Raw genomic sequence first — 20,854 nt, forward strand, 5'->3', positions numbered from 1 at the left:
AAATCATTTAAAATAGTTAGAATATTAATTGTACCTCATCATGAGGGTGTTCGGCTCCTGTGTGTTGTTAAAGAGGGTACTGGAGAAGACTACAACACTCAAAGCTGCAATATGGAACCTTTTGGGCAAGCCGGACAAATTCACATAGAAATGTGGATTATAGATCTGTCATTCTCATTGAAAGCAAGTCTAAGAAGCGGCAGTTCTGTTCTGTGCGCTATTTATGGTTCCCGTTTTGTTACATTTTACACCAGCTTCAAACCGCTGAAAATACAATATTGAGTTATGGAAAATATATTTCACAGCTGGTTAAGATGGTGCAAAATGCAGAAATCATTGTACTTTTAAAGAACAGAAAGACATTTGACACTATATTGATATTAAAAATACTGCAGAATGTCAGTCAATAGGTTCAGAATTCTCCCAGCTTTACTTTCAAGAACCGATTTTAAAATGCTTTTGTAACTAGGGACAAATCACAAACAAGTTAATAATTTTTACACAACGTCTTTATTTTATTTTTTATTTTTTACTAATTACAGACTAATGGGTTAAAAATTAAAAAAGCAAAACATCTTTTTTTTGTTTAACCCACTCTCCCGTTTCAAAAATGCAAACCTCTCCACACAAACCCACCCCCTACCCCCCCCCCCCTAAAATAAAAGCTCCGCCCCTCTCGGCTATTACATTAAATCAATGCCTTTAGCCCCGCTCCTAGTCCTCGACAAGCCGTGGCTGCACTACGCACTGTTAAAGTCGGGCCCTGGAACCCCCCCACCCCTTATCTGGTCCGGTCTTTCTCACTCCCAATTAAAACAGCTGCTGCCATCTTGACTAGCTCTCGCTATATAAATATGTGTGGTTGTGTGGTGTCTGAAGTGTGTGGGCCTAGTATGTGTGAGTGCGTGCTGGGTGAGTAAGTCAACTCAACGCTTGTTGTAGTAAACACCCCCTGCAGTGGCCCTGTGATCGCCCTGACCCCCTCCCCCCCACACAGACAGGATGGGGTGAGTGTGCATAGCAGGAGCAGAGAGAGAGAGAGACCCTGCCGAGACATTGGGGGGCGCCGCGGCCACTGGAGGAGGGGTTGTCAGCCTCCACTGGTCCTGAAACCTGAAACGACAAGAAGTGGTCTAATATACACAGAGAGGAGAGAAGGAGAGCAGAAGAGGTGAAGGACAAAATGGTAGGAGCAGCAGCACAGAAAGGCAGAGGGGTGCAAGAAGAGGGGGGAAAAAGTGAGGCCTACAAAAAAAAAAACTAAACAGAAAAGTTGGCAGAGCTCTGGCCTTCTTGGGGTGAATGCTACAGACTAAAAGGAAAGGTTCAATAGACAAAATTTAAAAAAAAATATATATATAAAAAAACAATGGCCCACTGAACAGAAGTCACAGCTGTTGAGATACACAAGAGAGCGTGAGATGGAACCAGAGGGAGAATATGGTAGCAAAAGTAGTGAGAGTTGGAAATGATCAGAAAACAGAGACAAAGAAATGAAAACGCCCAACACCACAACTTAAAAAAATAAACAACATTTTTGCTCTTGGAAGTTTAACATTAAAAAATAAAATTAAAAAAAAGACATTCCTTTCTCGTCGATGTTTGCTTTTTCGAAAGCAATCATTTGGGGGCTGTGTTGGGTGTGAGGGTCACAGCCAGACAAAGGAGACAAATCTGCAGCCTGAGATAAGATCTTCTCAAAAAAGAACTGCCACCAAATCTCCGACGGCCATCAGATACATTACCAGGGTGACCGCACCATCTCCGCACACACACGCTCACACACAATCACACACTGTGGCCAGTCTGTCCAGGAGAATACTGGGTTTTTTTTTTTCATCTTCAGTGTTTTTTTTCCTGGGACTTTTTTTTTTTTTTTTTGGTATGGGGACATGGGGTGATAGTAGGGGGTTGGGGGTATTAGTAAGGGGAATACCACGATGTTGTTCGCCCTCGGCCCCTGGAAAAGAGAGAGAAAAAGAGGGTGAGTTTCTTGATTGGCTTAAAGACGGACACCAATTTTAGGGTGTGTGGTGTGGTTGTTAGTGTGCAGGTAGAAAAGGGCCTGATGAGAAGTCAATCCGAGGTAAACTGAGGGGTAAAATATATGTATGAATAATTGTTTTGAGTATACACAAATTGTTGGTAGGATGACATGTATACCATCTTAATGGTATTGTGCCTTTCTTTGATAAGTGTTGAATTACCACAATTTAAAATTTTTACGAATATGAATTAACAGTACAGAAAGAAGCGGAGAACAGCTTCACCAACATTAAAATATCTGATTCTCAGATTATACAGGACTATAGAAATAATGGTGTGGGGGTGTGTGGGACAGTGAGGCACTCTCTCCCTCTTTCTCTCTCTCTCTCTCTCTCTCCCCCTCTGCGAGAGCGGCCCCCCCGAGGTCGCTGTTGGGAGAGACCCTGAGGACAGAAGCCTCCATCTCACCCCACAGAAGAGTCACAACGTCATTCACATGGCACATGCTAGGAAGGGCAACACCTATAGCTTCAGCACGGAGACTTGACTGACCCCTTCTCCTGACAACCTGGACTGCACCATCACTCAAACACAGCATCAAAGCGCTTTTCCACTCACACAACAGGGTTTCCATTAGGAAAATGTGGAGCCGGACATTTGACCAGCAACATTGAAAACATTTTTACTGGATGTTTGAGAACTGTACTGGACCCATAGGACCCATTTTTATTTTACCTTTATTTAACCAGGCAAGTCAGTTAAGAACTAATTCTTACTTTCAATGACGGCCTAGGAACAGTGGGTTGCACTGTTCAGGGGCAGAACGACAGATTTGTACCTTGTCAGCTCGGGGATTTGAACTTGCAACCTTTCGGTTACTAGTCCAACACTAACCACTAGGCTACCCTGCCAGCTCTGCACTCTAACTACTAGGCTACCCTGCCAGCTCTGCACTCTAACCACTAGGCTACCCTGCCAGCTCTGCACTCTAACCACTAGGCTACCCTGCCAGCTCTGCACTCTAACCACTAGGCTACCCTGCCAGCTCTGCACTCTAACCACTAGGCTACCCTGCCAGCTCTGCACTCTAACCACTAGGCTACCCTGCCAGCTCTGCACTCTAACCACTAGGCTACCCTGCCAGCTCTGCACTCTAACCACTAGGCTACCCTGCCAGCTCTGCACTCTAACCACTAGGCTACCCTGCAAGAAACAGCCTATTCCAAACAGACTCTGGGACAATAGAGCCCAAATTCATACAACCAATAGGCTTAGGTTATATAATACAAACATTCAAAGCAATGAGTCTGATGCAACAGATCAGAACGTTTAGCTTAAAATGTTGATGAACTATTATATCTTGACATTATAAGCGCAGCAACGCGCACAAGGCAGTAGGCTATACATGAATGTTCACCCCATAATGCAAATTGGCAGGAAAACGCCGTTGTAAAAATGGCAATGCACAGGTGAGCAGGTTGGAAGTGACAGATGAAAATCTGGTAGAGCTTTAGAGACAGAGATCTAATAAGCTCATTTGAAGCAAGGTAAAACACCCCGCATAATATGTGGCAAAACATTCAGGTTTCAAACCATTCTGTATGTTTTCAGAATGCAAACGTCCTCCAGGCCGTCCGCTCCACTTTGCGATGCTGAAGCCCGCCTTCCGCTCCACTTTGCGATGCTGAAGCCCGCCTTCCGCTCCACTTTGCGATGCTGAAGCCCGCCTTCCGCTCCACTTTGCGATGCTGAAGCCCGCCTTCCGCTCCACTTTGCGATGCTGAAGCCCGCCTTCCGCTCCACTTTGCGATGCTGAAGCCTGACTTCCGCTGCACTTGCCGATGCTGAAGCCTGCCTTCCGCTGCGGTTTGACGATGCGTTTATAAACTGGGGGAAATTACGACCGCCGAAAAATTGTTTTGAACGGTCATCCAACTCGGGGAACTGAGGACTCTAAACCTCCGACGTCGGGATTTGACATGGTATTATTCCCAGTTCTGTTGAAAGCACCACAAGATACAGCAGCACCACAAGATACAGCAGCATCTCTCTCGGTCAGACAGATTTTACACTCAAAGGCTCTACATAGGTAGTCGTGTGATAAATAAAGCTACATAAAATATAATGTACACGTGACAATTTATTTCCACTCAATTATACAAATTAACCTATAGACCGATAAGAATGACCAGTCAAATGTATTTACATCAATTAATAGGCAAAAAGAAAAATGCATTATCCCACAATGGGATTTTTTCTTCTCCCCGACAATTGGTCAACACCAATTTTATTTCTCACCCTTTTTCTAAAAAAGAATAACCAGATAAAAGCTGCCTATTACCAGCTAACAGAAACCCTGTCTTACACACACACACCACAAACATCAAACCCAGGCATCCAGTACCCACAAACACACAGGTCATATGAGTAGAAACCAGTGGTTAGAATGCTGTGGTCAAAATCAGGCTGCAGGAATGAACCCTCCATTCTGGAAGTGAAGGCCGTGAGTGGGAACGTCTGACCAAGGGGACATCTGTGTGTCTGATGCACCAATGTGTAGTTAACATCACAGTTGGTTCTCGGAGCAAGGCAAAGCATCGGACTCATGCTTTTCGTCTCCCTATAGCGGGGCCACCGGTTCCCAGGCTAGTCTATGTATAGGAGTGTGGTGGGCGTACGATTGGGACTGGCGCCAAATCATCTACACTCACCAGGATGTCATTCTTACAAAATGTGTTGAATAGGACTTCAAAAGTTGCCAATGAGCCAATGAGGTACTACTACATAGGACTAAACTGACCCCATTGGTCTAGTAGTGAGTGGAAAGGTTGTTCCATTGGTCAGAATCGGTCAGTGCATGTCAGTTGACGAGGATGCTCATTGTGCTTGCTCTGCAGACCCTCTTCTCAGCGAAACAATATTTTAAAAAATAAATAAAAAAATAACAAAACAGGACATGGGCCCAGAGACAGAGCTCCAGAGTGAGGCCCACTGAGCGCTCAATGAGTCATCATGGGAACCCCCCCTCTCACCTCACACTGAGAGACACCGTAGGACACACACTCCAGGGAGACACACCAGACTCCCAGTGCACAGCACTTTGATCCACTCCAGGTTTTACATACATAGGGGGCAAGCTTTTGTACAGATTGAAAACAAATCCAGATACCAGGGGTGTTGCTTTGGAAAAGGTCACAGGCAAAACATGGCTCTGGAGCACCTGGCCCGGGCCAGGTGAACACACAACTGGCCCAGGACAGGTGAAAACACAGCTGGCCCAGGACAGGTGAAAACACAGCTGGCCCAGGACAGGTGAACACACAGCTGGCCCAGGACAGGTGAAAACACAGCTGGCCCAGGACAGGTGAAAACACAGCTGGCCCAGGACAGGTGAAAACACAGCTGGCCCAGGACAGGTGAAAACACAGCTGGCCCAGGACAGGTGAAAACACAGCACTGCGTTGATGAGATGGAACACAGGATGGATACAGGCTACGGCTCAACACTGGTACATCATTAGAACAACTGAACTATCATCGATACACATGCCAATTAATGTTTAAGCAATGCATTTACAAAGATTAACGTCTTTGCATTTAAAATCGTCACGGCATCATAATGATCAAAATTATAAAATGGAATACGACCATCAGCACTGAACAAAATGAGAACAAACTGACATTTAAGTGAAACACTTTGCCTGTCACCTTTAGCATTAATGAGCAGCACTGTGGGAGAGATGCCCACTCACAGTCCGTGTGTACATGTAATGTAGCTCCGAGCCATACAAACAGCCTGCCTCCCATACATGTACAGCCTGGGTGGACCTCACTGCTGTGGGCTGAGAGTTTAGCTGCCTCCTCTGAAACAGTTATAGATGGTGCACGCAACAAGACCACACCCCCCCCCCAATCGAACCTACCCGACTCCCTCCCACCTGTCTCTCTCTCCACAACCCCACTCTAAAGGAAACCTTTCCTCCACTCTGCTGTGGAAACTCCTTCACTGATCGTCAATGGCAGCCACAGATTAAGTCTCCTCCCACTACAGGCAGACTTATAGACATGCCTTCTCAATGATGCTCTATATGGCCAGTTTCAGCCCAGACACTTATTGATGGACAGTGATGCGTTGCCCCCCTGAGCCCACCGGGCTAGCCATCCTCCCTCCCACCCCGAGCCCAGCCATCCGACCTCCCTCTCACCCCCGAGCCCAGCCATCCTCCCTCCCTCCCACCCCAGAGCCCAGCCATCCTCCCTCCCTCCCACCCCAGAGCCCAGCCATCCTCCCTCCCTCTCACCCCGAGCCCAGCCACCCCTCCCTCCCTCCCACCCCGAGCCCAGCCACCCTCCCACCCCGAGCCCAGCCACCCTCCCACCCTCCCACCCCGAGCCCAGCCATCCTCCCTCCCTCTCACCCCGAGCCCAGCCATCCTCCCTCCCTCTCACCCCCGAGCCCAGCCATCCTCCCTCCCTCCCCCTCTCACCCCCGAGCCCAGCCATCCTCCCTCCCTCCCTCTCACCCCCGAGCCCAGCCATCCTCCCTCCCTCCCTCTCACCCCCGAGCCCAGCCATCCTCCCTCCCTCCCACCCCGAGCCCTCGGGCTGGCCCACCCCCCCGCTAACAACGCTTCACGGGGTCCTCTTCTCCCCCCGCTAACCATCTCCTGCTCTGATCATCCCCCGCTACTACTATAATCTCACTACTCAGTCTTCTGCCCCTTCACATCTCCATATTCCTCCTCCTCCGGTAATGGCCAGCTGTCTCCCAATCTCAGGGTGCTCACCTGAAGGCCCGTCCTCTGCCTCTGGGCGGTGCGTAGCCACTGTAGTAACGTGCGCGTGACGAGTTAAAGTTTCCTCCTCGTGAGCGGAAGCGAGCCCGGGGGAACCCGCGGTCTGTGGTGCTGATGCCTGGCCTGTTCGTCCTCTTCACCCCCACCTGCCAGGACAAACAGGACTCCACAAGTCAGACACTAGTACAGGGTCATGTACATCAGTCTCAGTCCAAGTTGGAAATCTGACTGAAATTCACATCATAGACAGTAGTACAGGGTCATGTACATCAGTCTCAGTCCAAGTTGGAAATCTGGTCGACATCGGTCGAAATCCCGAGATTATCCCAGTTCTTTAGTTGAAATCGACACTGGCACTTGAATTTTTCCTACTAGCGCTGACGCTGCCGAAAGCTACAGAGGAAAAATGTACTGACCATGACAGATGTGGTTGTGTAACCAAACTCTCTCAATATGAATACACTAACTGTAGGTCATTCTGGATAAGAGTGTCTGCCAAACGGCTCAAATAGAAATGCAATCACAGGAGGTTGGTGGCACCTCAATTGGGGAAGAGGGGTTTGTTGTAATACCTGGAGCAGAATCTCAAATTCACGGTTTCTATGTTTGATGACATTCCATTAGGTTCTAGCGATTATGAAACGTCCACCCCTCAGCAGCCTCCACTAAATGTGTATACATCGTCGCGTCCTTTACCTTAATCTGCCTTCCTCTGAACAGAGACTCGTCCAACGCCATGGCCGTCCTCACAGACTCCTTGTCTGAAAACTCGATATAGGCAAACCTGCAACAGCAGCAGAAACATGAAAACGGGTCACAAACGACAAATCGTTTGTAATAATGACAACTACAACAATACTGAATGAACACTTATTTTAACTTAATATAATACATAAATAAAATCAATTTAGCATCAAATAAATAAACATGTTCAATTGGGTTTAAATGCAAAAACAAAGTGTTGGAGAAGAAAGTAAAAGTGCAATATGTGCCATGTAGGAAAGCTAAAAAAGCTAGTTTGAGTTCTTTGCTCAGAACAGGAGAACATATGAAAGCTGGTGGTTCCTTTTAACATGAGTCTTCAATATTCCCAGGTAAGAAGTTTTAGGTTGTAGTTATAGGAATTATAGGACTATTTCTCTCTATACCATTTGTATTTAATATACCTTTGACTATTGGGACTTTCTTATAGGCACTTTAGTATTGCCAGAGTAACAGTAAAGCTTCCCTCCCTCTCCTCGCGCCTCCCTGGGCTCAAACCAGGAACACAACGACAACAGCCACCCTCAAAGCAGCGTTACCCATGCAGAGCAAGGGGAACTCCAAGTCTCAGAGCGAGTGACGTTTGAAACGCTATTAGCGCGCACCCCGCTAACTAGCTAGCCATTTCACATCACATTGTTACACCAGCCTAAATCTCGGGAGTTGATAGGCTTGAAGTCATAAATAGAAGAGCTGCTGGCAAAACGCACAAAAGTGCTGTTTGAATGAATGCTTACGAGCCTGCTGGTGCCTACCATCGCTCAGTCAGACTGCTCTATCAAATCATACTTAAACATAACACAGAAATGCGAGCCTTAAGTCATTAACCTCTCTAGGATCGTGCCAACATCCAGTGAACTTGCAGAGCGCCAAATTCAAATACAGAAATACTCATTATAAAAACAAACATATTTTACACATGTTTAAAGATTAACTTCTTGTGAATCCAACCACGGTGTCAGATTTTAAAAAATGCTTTACGGCGAAAGCATACCTTACGATTATTTGAGAACATAGCCCAGTTGACAAATTATTACAAACAGTAACCAGCCAAGCAGAAGCATTACAAAACTAAAAAAAATTGAGATTAAATGAATCCCTTACCTTTGATGATCTTCATATGTTTGCACTCAGAAGACATTCATTTACTCAATAAATGTTCCTTTTGTTCGATAAAGTCTCTTTATATCCCAAAAACTCCGTTTTGTTCACGCATTTTCTTCAGTAATCCACAGGCTCAAACGGAGTCAAAACAGGCAGACAAAATACAAATTGTATCAGTAAAGTTCATAGAAACATGTCAAACAATGTTTATATTCAATCCTCAGGTTGTTTTTAGCCTAAATGATCTATAATATTTCAACCGGACAATAACGTTGTCAATATAAACGGTAAATGCACTCTCGGAATTGCGCATGAAAAAGCTCCGTGACACGTCAGGGTCCACTGATTCAGACTGGTCTTACCATGACCAACTGAATCCAGGCTTACTGCTCTTCCCTTGACTGACTAGGTAAATCCAGGCCAAAGTTATGATCCCTTATTGATGTAACTTGTAAAAATTAACTTCAAATCAGTAATATATATATATATATATATACATACACACACACACACACACACACACAGTGGGGAGAACAAGTATTTGATACACTGTAGATTTCTTACTTACAACGCATGCAGAGGCAGTTAATACAGGTAATGAGTGGAGAACAGGAGGGCTTCTTAAAGAAAAACTAACAAGTCCCTCTCACCCCCCCTCCCCCTGAAAAGATTTAGATGCACTACTGTTCCACTGGAGGTCATAAGGTGAATGCACCAATTTGTAAGTCGCTCTGGATAAGAGCGTCTGCTAAATGACTTAAATGTAAATGTAAATGTCTGTGAGAGCTGGAATTCTTACTGGTTGGTAAGTGATCAAATACTTTTGTCATGCAATAAAATGCAAATTACTTAAAAATCATACAATGTGATTCTGGATTTTTGTTTTAGATTCCATCTCACAGTTGAAGTGTACCCATGATAAAAATTAGACCTCTACATTGTTATATCTGGAGTACTTCTCCTGTCCTATTTGGTGTCCTGTGTGAATCTAAGTGTGCATTCTCTAATTCTCTCCTTCTCTCTTTCTCTCTCGGAGGACCTGAGCCCTAGGACCATGCCCCAGGACTACCTGACATGATGACTCCTTGCTGTCCCCAGTCCACCTGGCCGTGCTGCTGCTCCAGTTTCAACTGTTCTGCCTTATTATAATTATTCGACCATGCTTGTCATTTATGAACATTTGAACATCTTGGCCATGTTCTGTTATAATCTCCACCCGGCACAGCCAGAAGAGGACTGGCCACCTCACATAGTCTGGTTCCTCTCTAGGTTTCTTCCTAGGTTTTGGCCTTTCTAGGGAGTTTTTCCTAGCCACCATGCTTCTACACCTGCATTGCTTGCTGTTTGGGGTTTTAGGCTGGGTTTCTGTACAGCACTTTGAGATATCAGCTGATGTACGAAGGGCTATATAAATACATTTGATTTGATTACATGCTTTGTAAGTAGGAAAACCTGCAAAATCGGCAGTGTATCAAATACTTGTTCTCCCCACTGTATATAAGAGAGAGAAAGAGACTCACATCAATGATGTGTGGCATTCAGAGGGTGAATGGGCAAGACAAAATATTGAAGTGCCTTTGAACAGAGTATGGTAGTAGGTGCCAGGCACAACGGTAGTAGGTGCCAGGCACAAAGAACTGCAGAGCTGCTGGGTCTTTCACACTCAAAAGTTTGTGTGTATCAAGAACTGTCCACCACCCAAATTGACAACTGTGGGAAGCTAGATTGAACAAGGACCAGGGATGCTGGACCAATACTTTCCACAGAACACCTTATAGAGTGCATGCCCTGACAAATTGAGGCTGTTCTGAGGGAAAGGGGTGGTAAGACATGTATATAGAGGAATTAAATGAATATAGAGGAAACATTGACACTAGTCATGAATTGTGCATGGCTATAGTAATGGATACCATTATGTCAGAAAAGAAAACCTTTGTGCTCCATTACAGCTGGGACGATAAACCAGAAATTATTGACACCGACCACTTATCGCAGGCATTTTTGCTGATATTGTTCATTGGGATAAGTAGCCTATACTAGATAAATATGAAGTTACAAATGATTACACGTGGTCTGCAGTTGGGAGGCCAGTTGGACATACTGCTAAATTCTAAAACAAAAGTTGGAGGCGGCTTATGGTAGAAATATTAACATTCAATTTTCCCAGCAACAGCACTGGTGGACATTCCTGTAGTCAGCATGCCAATTGGGCGCTCCCTCAACTTGAGACATTGTGTTGTGTAACAAAACTGCATATTTTAAGTGTCCTTATTGTCCCCCAGCACAAGGTGAACATGTGTCAGGATCGTGCTGTTTTAATCAGCTTCTTGACATGCCACATCAGTCAGATGGATGGATCATCTTGTCAAAGGAGAAATGCGTACCCATTGAGATGGAAACTAAATTGTGCGCAAAGTGAGAGACATAAGCTTTTTTTGTGCATTTGGAACATTTCTGGGATCTTTTACTTCAGCGCATGAAACCAACACTTCACATGTTGCGTTTATATATTTTCTGTTTAAAGGATCATTTAAAAAAATAAATAGTGCAATTTAGTGTTAGAAACTTGTTCCATTTATCGTTATCGCATAAATTCTGGCAATTTTTTCAGAATGAAAAACAGAATTGAGCTAAGGACCGGTAAAATCCTACAGGAAAACCTGGGTCGGTCTGCTTTCCAACAGATACAGGCAGACAAATCAACAGGACAATAATCTAAAACACAAGGTCAAATATACACAAGTTGCTTACCAAGACAACATTGAATGTTTCTGAGTTGCCTAGTTACAGTTGACTTAAATTGGTTTGAAAATCTAGACTTTAAAATGGCTGTCTAGCAATGACCAACAACCAACTTGACAGAGCTGGAAGACTTTTTAAAATAATAAAAACAGGCAAATATTGTACACAATCTAGGTGTGCAAAGCGCTTAGAGACTTAGATGTAATTAGAGAACGACCCATATGCATTTATTTTTTTAGGGCCGATGCAGATTCTAGGGCCAAGGAGGTCGTTATTCAATATCATTTGAAAATATTTATGACAATTTCCCAGAGACAGCCATGTATGCATTTTAAAATCCAACCATGATTTTTTATATTTTTTTAACCAAACTACATAACATGTTAATAATTTTACTTGAATGGTTAAACTCCTGATAAACTGGATAAGTTAAGATTGAATAGGGCTACTCACAATACAGATGAATGCATATTTTAATAGGAATGTGTGCATGCAGCGAGTTATAGAGCTGGTTTTGCCTGATTAGTGGAGTCTGGTTTCCTTCCATGTGGAACTTATAGTAGGCTAGCGATCAACAACATTTGCATGGAAGCATCACTCCGGCATGTCACGCCTGTATGGAAAGACATAGGCACTGCTGTTAGTTTGACAATATAAAAGAACATCTATTCAATGCAAATGGCTCCAACGTAACGTCATGATTTGTGACTACTGATGCAACAAGTACTTGTTATCTTCCGTGATCGGAAAAAGTTAAGCTGTCTGTCAAGAAGTGGGTGGGTTGCAACTTGAGCTTCCTGCTACGATTGGATAAAGCAAGGAAGTAACTCCGCTCCCTTTCACATCTCTCATATCAATTGCTGGCGTTTACTGCTATTGTGAGAACTAGCTAAATGGCGATGACATTTGCTACCAAACCATAAATGTGCATAATATCTGAGCGACGGTAGAATAAAAAAAATATGCAACCACAATGCACGTTCTGTCTGAATGACTCAAATATGCCCATAGTTTTAGACGTGAGAACACACAATCCCGAGGACTGGAGTTGCCCAGCTCTATTGCATACATGCCTAACGGCACGTCGGCGTAAACAGTTAGTGAATTACCTAAACAAATATTTCACAACAGGAGTTTGATTTTGGTCACTGTATCAATTCATCCGTGTCTCAAGATTGCACCTTTGTGTTGGAGAATGAGCCATCTTGCTGCTGGTTTTCCCAGTTAGACATTCCTCAGCATTGTGCAGTGCTCATGGCTCAGGCGGTGAGTGGCGGCTGGCATAGCAGCAGTTTTGCTATGTAGAGGGACTATCAGCAAAGCAGATAGACTAGAAAAAGACAATATTGGCCCAGCCGATTAACAGTGGTTCTCTAGCGGTAATCGCTGCCAAAAGGTGATTCTAACAAGTATCGATTCAGGAGCTTGAATACTTTTCCAGAAAAAATAAAAATCCTTCCACTTTGACAGAGTATTTTGTGTATAATGCTGACCAAAAAAAAATCAATTTTATTACTACTTTGTTAACAAAGTCAACGGGTGTGAATACTTTCTGAAGGCACTGTACATCCATGTGAATGAAAATGGGCTACATTGCTAACCTGCACATTGAGTGTAGACAATTACAATCTAGTAAAGTACGTTGTGTATACTCATTCCTCTAGACCATGTATGACCAAAATTGGGGTACGGATGCCGTCGGGGCTACGCCAAATAAAAATGTGATTCACATTCATTTGTTGAAAGAAAGAAAAAAAGTCCACATTTTCTAACAGCTCATTTATATTTTCCAACAGGGCTATACATTTGGGTGAGGTTTTTTTTATTGCCCGAGTAGAGTTGTTTCACTGCCAAAAATAAAATGAAACCAGCTAGTGTCCAGTGAAATAACACAATGTCAAATACAGGTAGCCTAGTCAAATAATTAACATCCAATCACATTAACCGTTACTCTCTCGCGGAAATTCCACTAACGTTCCCTATGTAGGTACGGCTCATTCAGTCTGCACAAAAATTGCTAAACTTTTTTTTTTTTTTAAGTAGTAAGGACCGCATCTATAGCGACATATACCAGCTCTACTGGTAGTACTGCTACTTCCAGCAGTACTATACCTGCACCTGTTGACGACACAAGTTGTTCTGCTTCCATAAGCACATCCAATGCTAGCATCAGTAATTCTACATTTGTCAGCCCAGCTAGCATGGACACTGACAGTTGTGAATCTGATGCAGCCGAAGAGTTACTGACCCCTTTACCCGGGAAAGCACCAAACAGACAGGCACGTTGGACCACCGAAGAGGTACAAATATGATTAGAACTACATTGATTTGGGATTCATTTATATCGGGAGTAGTGCCTTTCCTCAGCCACAGTGTGTTATATGTGCAAGAGTACGATCTCACAACTCAGTGAAGCCTTCACTCGTGCAGATATTTAGAAACAAAACATGTCAATTTGAAAAATAAGCCACGGGAGTTTGAGCGAGAATAAAGATGACTTTCGAGTAGTAAGACATGTATAAAAGCAACAGACACCATTAATAAGAAGGGGATAGAAGCGTCTTATATGGTGAGCTACCGAGTGGCCTAGGACAGGCAAGCCCCATACTATTGTGGAGGACTTCATTCTTCCCGCTGCCGTGGATATGGCTGGGACAATGATGGGGGGAAAAGGCAAAAAATATATATACTTGTACAGACAATGCCTTCAAAAACTGTTTCACGACACAGTGACATGGCAGGAGATGTTTTGAAACAAATACTGCTCTTCTGCAAAGCACTGGAAACCAGGAGGATATTTTTTTATATTTTTAAGTACTGGACAGCTTTGTGACATCAAAAGGACTTGTGGTCAAGATGTGTTGGTATCTGTACTAATGGCCGACGCAACTTGGGTACACTGCAGCAACCACAGAGAGGCTCTTGCTGCCAAGGGAATGCCTGACAGCTTGAAAGACATTTGACACAACAGTGAAAATGGTTAACTTAGTTAAAGCAAGGCCCCTGAACTCTCGTGTATTTTCTGCACTATGCAATGATATGGGCAGCGACCATGAAACACCTTAACAACACAGAAGTGCTCTGGTTATTAACCTGTTACTCCTACCCCCTACTTCTTCGAACATTCTGTTAAAAATCGCGCAACATTTCAGCGCCCTGCTACTCATGCCAGGAATATAGTATATGCATATGATTAGTATGTGTGGATAGAAAACACTCAGACGTTTATAAAACTGGTTAAATCACGGCTGTGACTATAGCAGAACGTGCGTTTCATCGAAAAGTGCAGGAAAATCTGATCACTGAAAATGGAAAAATATATCCATGCGCCACTTCAACCAATTGATAAAGGTGAACCACATTTAATGGGGCCGAGGTTGCAATACCTACAGCTTCCACACGATGTCAACAGTCTTGTCATTTGCCTACTTTTTGTTTCTTGGTCAAACAGACGCAAGGCAACGCCTTTCTTCCGGTCTCTGACCGGATATTTTGGTTGAGATTTACCCGGACATTATATCCAGACGTACAGCTAGAGAATATACATCGCCTCGTGATCAATTTGATCGCTTATTAACGTTTACTAATACCTAAAGTTGCATTACAAAAGTATTTCGAAGTGTTTTGTGAAAGTTTATCGTCGACTTTCTTAATTTTAAAAAATGACGTTACGTTATGAAACGCTATTTTTTTCCTTGATCACACAGTCTTCATAGATCGATATCTAGGCTATATATGGACCGATTTAAACGAAAAAAAGACCCAATAGTGATGTTTATGGGACATCTAGGAGTGCCAACAAAGAAGATGGTCAAAGGTAATGAATGTTTTATATTTTATTTGTGCGTTTTGTGTAGCGCCGACTATGCTAATTATTTTGTTTACGTCCCCTGCGGGTCTTTTGGGGTGTTACATGCTATCAGATAATAGCTTCTCATGCTTTCGCCGAAAAGCATTTTAAAAATCTGACTTGTTGCCTGGATTCACAACGAGTGTAGCTTTAATTCACTACCCTGCATGTGTATTTTAATGAACGTTTGAGTTGTAACTAATACTATTAGCATTTAGCGTAGCGCATTTGCATTTCCAGAGCTCTGGATGGGACGCAAGCGTCTCAGTAGGAGCAAGAGGTTAAGGGGCAAAGTATTGACACGCCGCTCAATTAAATACAATTTAAAAAACGAGCTTAAAGTTCTTTAATGACCACCATTTTTACTTGTTTCACCGCTTGCATGATGACGAGTTTCTCACACAACTGGCCTATCTGGGTGATGTTATTTTTCCAAGTCTGAATGATCTGATTTGAGGATTACAAGGACTCTCCACAACTATATTCAATGTTCGGGACAAAATTGAGGCCATGATTAAGAAGTTGGAGCTCTTCTCTGCATTAACAAGGACAACACACAGGTCTTTCCCTCACCGTATAATTTTGTGTGTGCAAATGAACTCAAGCTTCCAGACAATGTCAAATAGCGAAGGACCGGAGTGAGTTGGGCACGCAAAGAAGCAGGTTCTTTCCCAAAACAGATGACACAAACAACTGAATTCTTTATCCCTTTCATGCCCTGCCTCCAGTCCACTTACCGATATCTGAACAAGAGAGCCTTGTTGAAATTGCAATAAGGGGTTCTGTGAAAATTAAATTTAAAAATCAGAAGGCGCTGCCAGAATTCTTGATTGGGCAACGCTCAGAGTATCCTGCCTTGGCAAATCGTGCTGTTAAGACACCGACGCCCTTGACAACCACTTACCTATGTGAGAGTGGTTTCTCGGCCCTCACTAGCATGAAAACTAAATACAGGCAACAGACTGGAAAATTATGACAGACGCTCTCCAATACAACATTGCAGAGTTATGTGCACCCTTTCAAGCACACCCTTCTCATTAACCTGTGGTGGGTTATTCACCATTTGATAAACAAATAAGGTTTTATATGTACGATGATTAAATAAAATGCATAATTATTGGTCCTATAAGAGCTCTTTGTCACTTCCCACAAGCCAGGTTGTGACAAACTCACACCATTCTTATGTTTAATAAATGTATCATGTAGTGTGTGTGTGGCAGGCTTACAATGATGGCAAAAAAAAATAAAAACATTTGAGAGTGTACTGACCCTGGTGCCAGAGGGGGTACACAGCTGGAGGTTGAATGTTTGAAGGGGTACGGGACTATAACAAATTTGGGAATCACTGCTCTAGATGACTGATAGAAGACGGTAGTATTGTGTACTCACAGGCCTGTAGTGAAAGAGCACATGGAGGAACGGGGTGTAGATACGTACCCTTTGGGATGCCCTGTGAACTTGTCGCACAGGATGGTGACTCTATTGACGGAGCCGCAGCCATGGAAGTGGGCTTCTAGCTCCTCCGCCGTGGCGCCGTAATCCACCTTTCCACAGAGAGGGAGAACAAGTGAGATACCTCTGACAAACAGAGTGGCTAGTCGATTCCATATTGGAGAATTCACTCGGAGCCAAAACCCTAATTAAAAGTTTCTGCACAACTGCATGTGAAAATCATGCACTAATGTCAACGGGCCATCATGGCCGCACTAATGTCAACGGGCCATCATGGCCGCACTAATGTCAACGGGCCATCATGGCCGCACTAATGTCAACGGGACATTTATGGAAATTTGAGTCGGCCCTTTGAAACTGATAGTAAATGCAAACTGATAGGCCTGCCAAGGAGAATCACCACATACACATCCTTGGTTGCTCTGTTTGCATGCATCTCCTTTCATGAGCTATTCGATAAATATCTAGATACATGGCCTTAGTTTGAAATTACCGTGTGATTCAGTTTGATTAGAGGGAACGAATTGATGCGATTTAGTTCGATAGGAGTCTATGCACTTGTGTGTGGCATGAACACATTTATTTTCCATTTTGATTTCAAAATCTGCTGCTGATGGGAGCTCAGGAGCTGGGCCTCTGAGCTGGATCCGTCTGCTTACTTCTCTAAACTAAATGGCTGTGTGTGTCTCAATGTCAACGGTGTATGTAGGTACCCGAGCTGACCCATACAGCAGACTGAGCAGCTACCAGGCCACTATCAGATTAGGGTGGGGAATGTATGCTTTTTGTCTCCCTACTTATCTGAAATCACCATCACCCACTGATTAAAATTGTGAGCTGGTACTACGGCAATACTTATTAGCAAAAAAATGAAAATTACCCTGTTCATGGAAAAATGACCAAACACGCTGACTGTTTAAAGCAAAACTACCAAAACGATGTATTATGTTGGTCTGGACAATCAGAATGTTTGAAAACCCCCCAATCAGCAGTGGCGTCCACTCTGTTAGGCTACACAACTCCGGTAAAACAATTTTCTACAGCCTACTTGCTAACTATTAGTTGAGTGACAAGCAAATGACATTGCTTGTCGCGACTAATAAAGCCTACTATTTGACATTGCGAAAGCCATTTGAGAAGCATATGAAAGCTGTAGGTGCCGCACAGATGTTCAAATAGCCTATTAGAAAAGAAATAGGCCTACCTCTTGTTGGCGCGAGCAGCTGTGCCTCCCGCACTGTGCGCACAGTTGTTATGTGACAGTCATACACAGTTACATGCATAAAAGCTTGATAGGTTACTGAACTGAAGGAGAGGACGCATCAATTCCATCCCAACAGATAAAACAATGAGTAAAAACATTAGTGACTTGGGGCGATTTGTAAAAGTGAGAATCGGTTTTCTGATCGATGCATGCTTGTATTTGGATTGGGGCTCCCCCTGACCAAATGCATTGTATCTTAAACATTTTTACCAGGGACCGACGCATATTGGGGAATCGTTACATCCCTAAGAACAACCCAAATAACATCCAGGGAGGTTAAGGGGAGGCGAAGCCTTACGTTTCCAACGTAGATTGATCTTGCGTCGGCTTCCATTTTCTCCTCGATGGACATGATGACGGGACCGGCTAATGAGAGCAAAATTGAGCAATGAGTGAAATGTAAAAACAGTGAACTAAAGAACAAACAGATATACATTTGGACGAGTCTGATATTAATCTGTCTTGCATCTGCTCTCTGGAAACGTCAGTGAAATATAACATTCAGTCAGTGTTCTCAAACATATTTTTGGAAGACATTCTCCGAGGGCACTTCTTTACTCTTTCCTCCCACAAACTCACCTGGTGGAGGGCTAAGGTTCATCTGTTTCTCCACCTCGTTCTGTAACTCCTTCAGCTTTTCTGCTTCCTCCTCCATCTCTCGCACCCGGGCTTTGATTGCCTCCAGCTCCTGAAAAAAATAATATATATATATATTATATAAATAAATAAAACAAAGAGACACCTATCAATTACAAAGACCACCACATCAGTCAGGACAGAAATCAGCTGGGGGAAAAAAAAGAAACCAAAGGAATATATCCATCTGTGACCTGCATGCACATAACACAATTGAAATTTCAGCAGCCTGAGCTGACCCCATTTCTACTTCTGAGTGGAACAGCCTGGCACATGACCACTGGCTGGGTCTTTGTAACAGGCAGGATTTATTCACCATTCATTTCAGACACTCTACAGACACAGCTACATTCTCAACTAGATAACGATAGACATGCACTCACTGAATGACAACATTTGCATTGCAGTGAAACCCATTCCAGATCTTGGGGGATGTCACACATGACACCCACAACCAATAGACGAATTCCAACAGCTTTGACAGGCTTCAAACGGACACTGAAATTCATGGCAACAACATGGCTTATTTGACTCGGTCATCACTGATACATGTCTGTATTTTGTTGCATATTTAGTGTCTCTTCCCTCCCTCCCTCCCCTTATAAAAATATTTTAGGACGCAAGCCCAGCCCTAAAAATAAAGACCCGAAGGATGCGGGCCCAGCCTTAAACATTTTTTTTTTTAATGAACACTTCACCCCCACAACAACTGCTTTTCAACACATTCTGTGTCAACGAACACAATCACGTGCGTATAAAACCTGGAATATTGTAGCTATAAAAACATTCAAACGCAAACCAAAAGCTTTAATTTCAGAATATTGGCAATCCGCATCTTTGTACACAACTACAATAATATCTATGACCCACAAATGTATTAACAGAATACTTGTACTCAAAAGACGACATCAAAGACTAATCGATCGCACAAACGTGCTTGTGTTGTGCATATCCCTCTAACGTTAAATGCCTTAAGTGGGAAGATGAACGTGTGTCAAGGGGCATGTCATGATCGTCCCAATTAACGAAGTTAGCGACTCGGCTCCCTCCACTATATCAAGCCTGAATGTCCATATAAAATCGTACCTACAATAGCGCAAGTGCCGCATAACCTATATGCCGTTAGAAGGGTGGCTAACAGCACATTAAAACGCTTGCTTGTAGCTAGTAAAATGACCGTTAATTGACTATCATATGATGTATACGCTTCTATTTCAGCAGCTGTCAGCGTATGAGGAAAATAAAAGGAGGCGTGTTTACCGTGAGCTCTCTTCGTGTCTGCAGATAGACTCGCAATGCCGCGGCTAATGGCGCCTGTCCTACCCTCGCCCCTGTCCACATCTCGGTCTCGCATTTTAGCGACGAATATTTTTTTCCCCTTCTCCCCCCACTAGGTCGACAACTCTGCTGCAGAGAAACTACCACCGCTGCTGCGCCAACATGGCCGCCAAAAACCACGCATGTCACCACCCATTTATACTGCACTGCGTGAGCCACAATGGCGGTTATATCGACCAAAGAGATAAGTCACAGTCACATACCACCACAGGGTATATAAATATAGCTAAATCCATCTTAAAATAACGTGTTTACACCCACAATACATATCGTACAATAGACATTTGTCTCAACTTTTAGAGAGGCTTTGGGCATAAACTATGCCCTTCACTTACCGGGTCCTCAATTGCAGCTTCTCCTTCCTCTAAACCCGGCTCCTCATCGCCAACACCCGGGTCTTCTAGTTCTGGATGCCCTGGGTCTGAGTCCAGTAGGGATTCCTCCGTCATTCCTGAGTCCAGTCCGTTACCGAACTCCGCCATCGCCCAATTCCGGTTGATCCGACCCGCCTCGTGGCTAAATCAACGTTACAGGCCACTACTCACACCGGGGGGGAGAGTGAGCGGGGCAAAGGAAGAAGAAAAAAAAAACGGCTGAACACGCCGCTTAGGAAAGTTAAACGTGAAATAAAAGGCGAGCTTCAACTCTTGCCTCTGTCCGAACGGGTTCAACGGATAATATATGATACGATTTCACAGACTAGTGGCTACTTCAGTTTTATGTCGCGAATTTTCTGAAGATAATCTACAGTGATATACATGAAGAAATATACATAAAATCGAGGATTCTCTTCGCTAGCGCCGTGTCCCTCCGTTCAGAAATGGATGCCGGGGGGTGGAGTTACGTTTCACTGCGGGCGTGAACTCGCAATTCTATTAGTCAGTTGGTGATCGTAGACACACACCCCTGCGTCTATTGGATATCT

The 20,854-nt window shown here is 43.8% G+C and overlaps 1 protein-coding gene across 3 annotated transcripts; it reads right to left on the reverse strand.

Moving 5' to 3' along the window:
- Positions 1–491: 491 nt before the first annotated feature.
- LOC115104850 (polyadenylate-binding protein 2-like) lies at positions 492–20,781 on the reverse strand. Of its 3 annotated transcripts, none has more exons than XM_029626179.2 (7): positions 20,265–20,781; positions 18,535–18,643; positions 18,254–18,321; positions 16,677–16,783; positions 7,478–7,565; positions 6,773–6,927; positions 492–1,113 (listed from the first exon to the last, which is right to left on the reverse strand). In XM_029626179.2, exons 1-7 carry the CDS (start codon positions 20,409–20,411, stop codon positions 927–929), a joined length of 861 nt encoding a protein of 286 aa, XP_029482039.1. In that variant the 5' UTR covers positions 20,412–20,781; the 3' UTR covers positions 492–926. The 3 variants fall into 3 exon arrangements, with proteins under 3 accessions (XP_029482039.1, XP_064862978.1, XP_029482041.1); XM_065006906.1 differs by lacking the exon at positions 20,265–20,781 and adding an exon at positions 19,852–19,947; XM_029626181.2 differs by lacking the exon at positions 492–1,113 and adding an exon at positions 1,907–1,960 and having other exon boundaries at positions 20,265–20,779.
- Positions 20,782–20,854: the final 73 nt, after the last annotated feature.

This window comes from Oncorhynchus nerka, linkage group LG22 (assembly GCF_034236695.1).
Source record: "Oncorhynchus nerka isolate Pitt River linkage group LG22, Oner_Uvic_2.0, whole genome shotgun sequence".
NCBI classification, from domain to species: Eukaryota; Metazoa; Chordata; class Actinopteri; order Salmoniformes; family Salmonidae; genus Oncorhynchus; species Oncorhynchus nerka.

Bases quoted from the DNA above. Each gene is read 5' to 3' on its own strand.
- LOC115104850 (XM_029626179.2), bottom strand. From the start codon at position 20,411: ATGGCGGAGTTCGGTAACGGACTGGACTCAGGAATGACGGAGGAATCC. The intron at 18,322-18,534 runs GTGAGTTTGTGG...TGCTCTCATTAG, and splicing joins GAACCTTAGCCCTCCACCAG to CCGGTCCCGTCATCATGTCC. The intron at 16,784-18,253 runs GTAAGGCTTCGC...CTCTGTGGAAAG, and splicing joins GATCAATCTACGTTGGAAAC to GTGGATTACGGCGCCACGGC.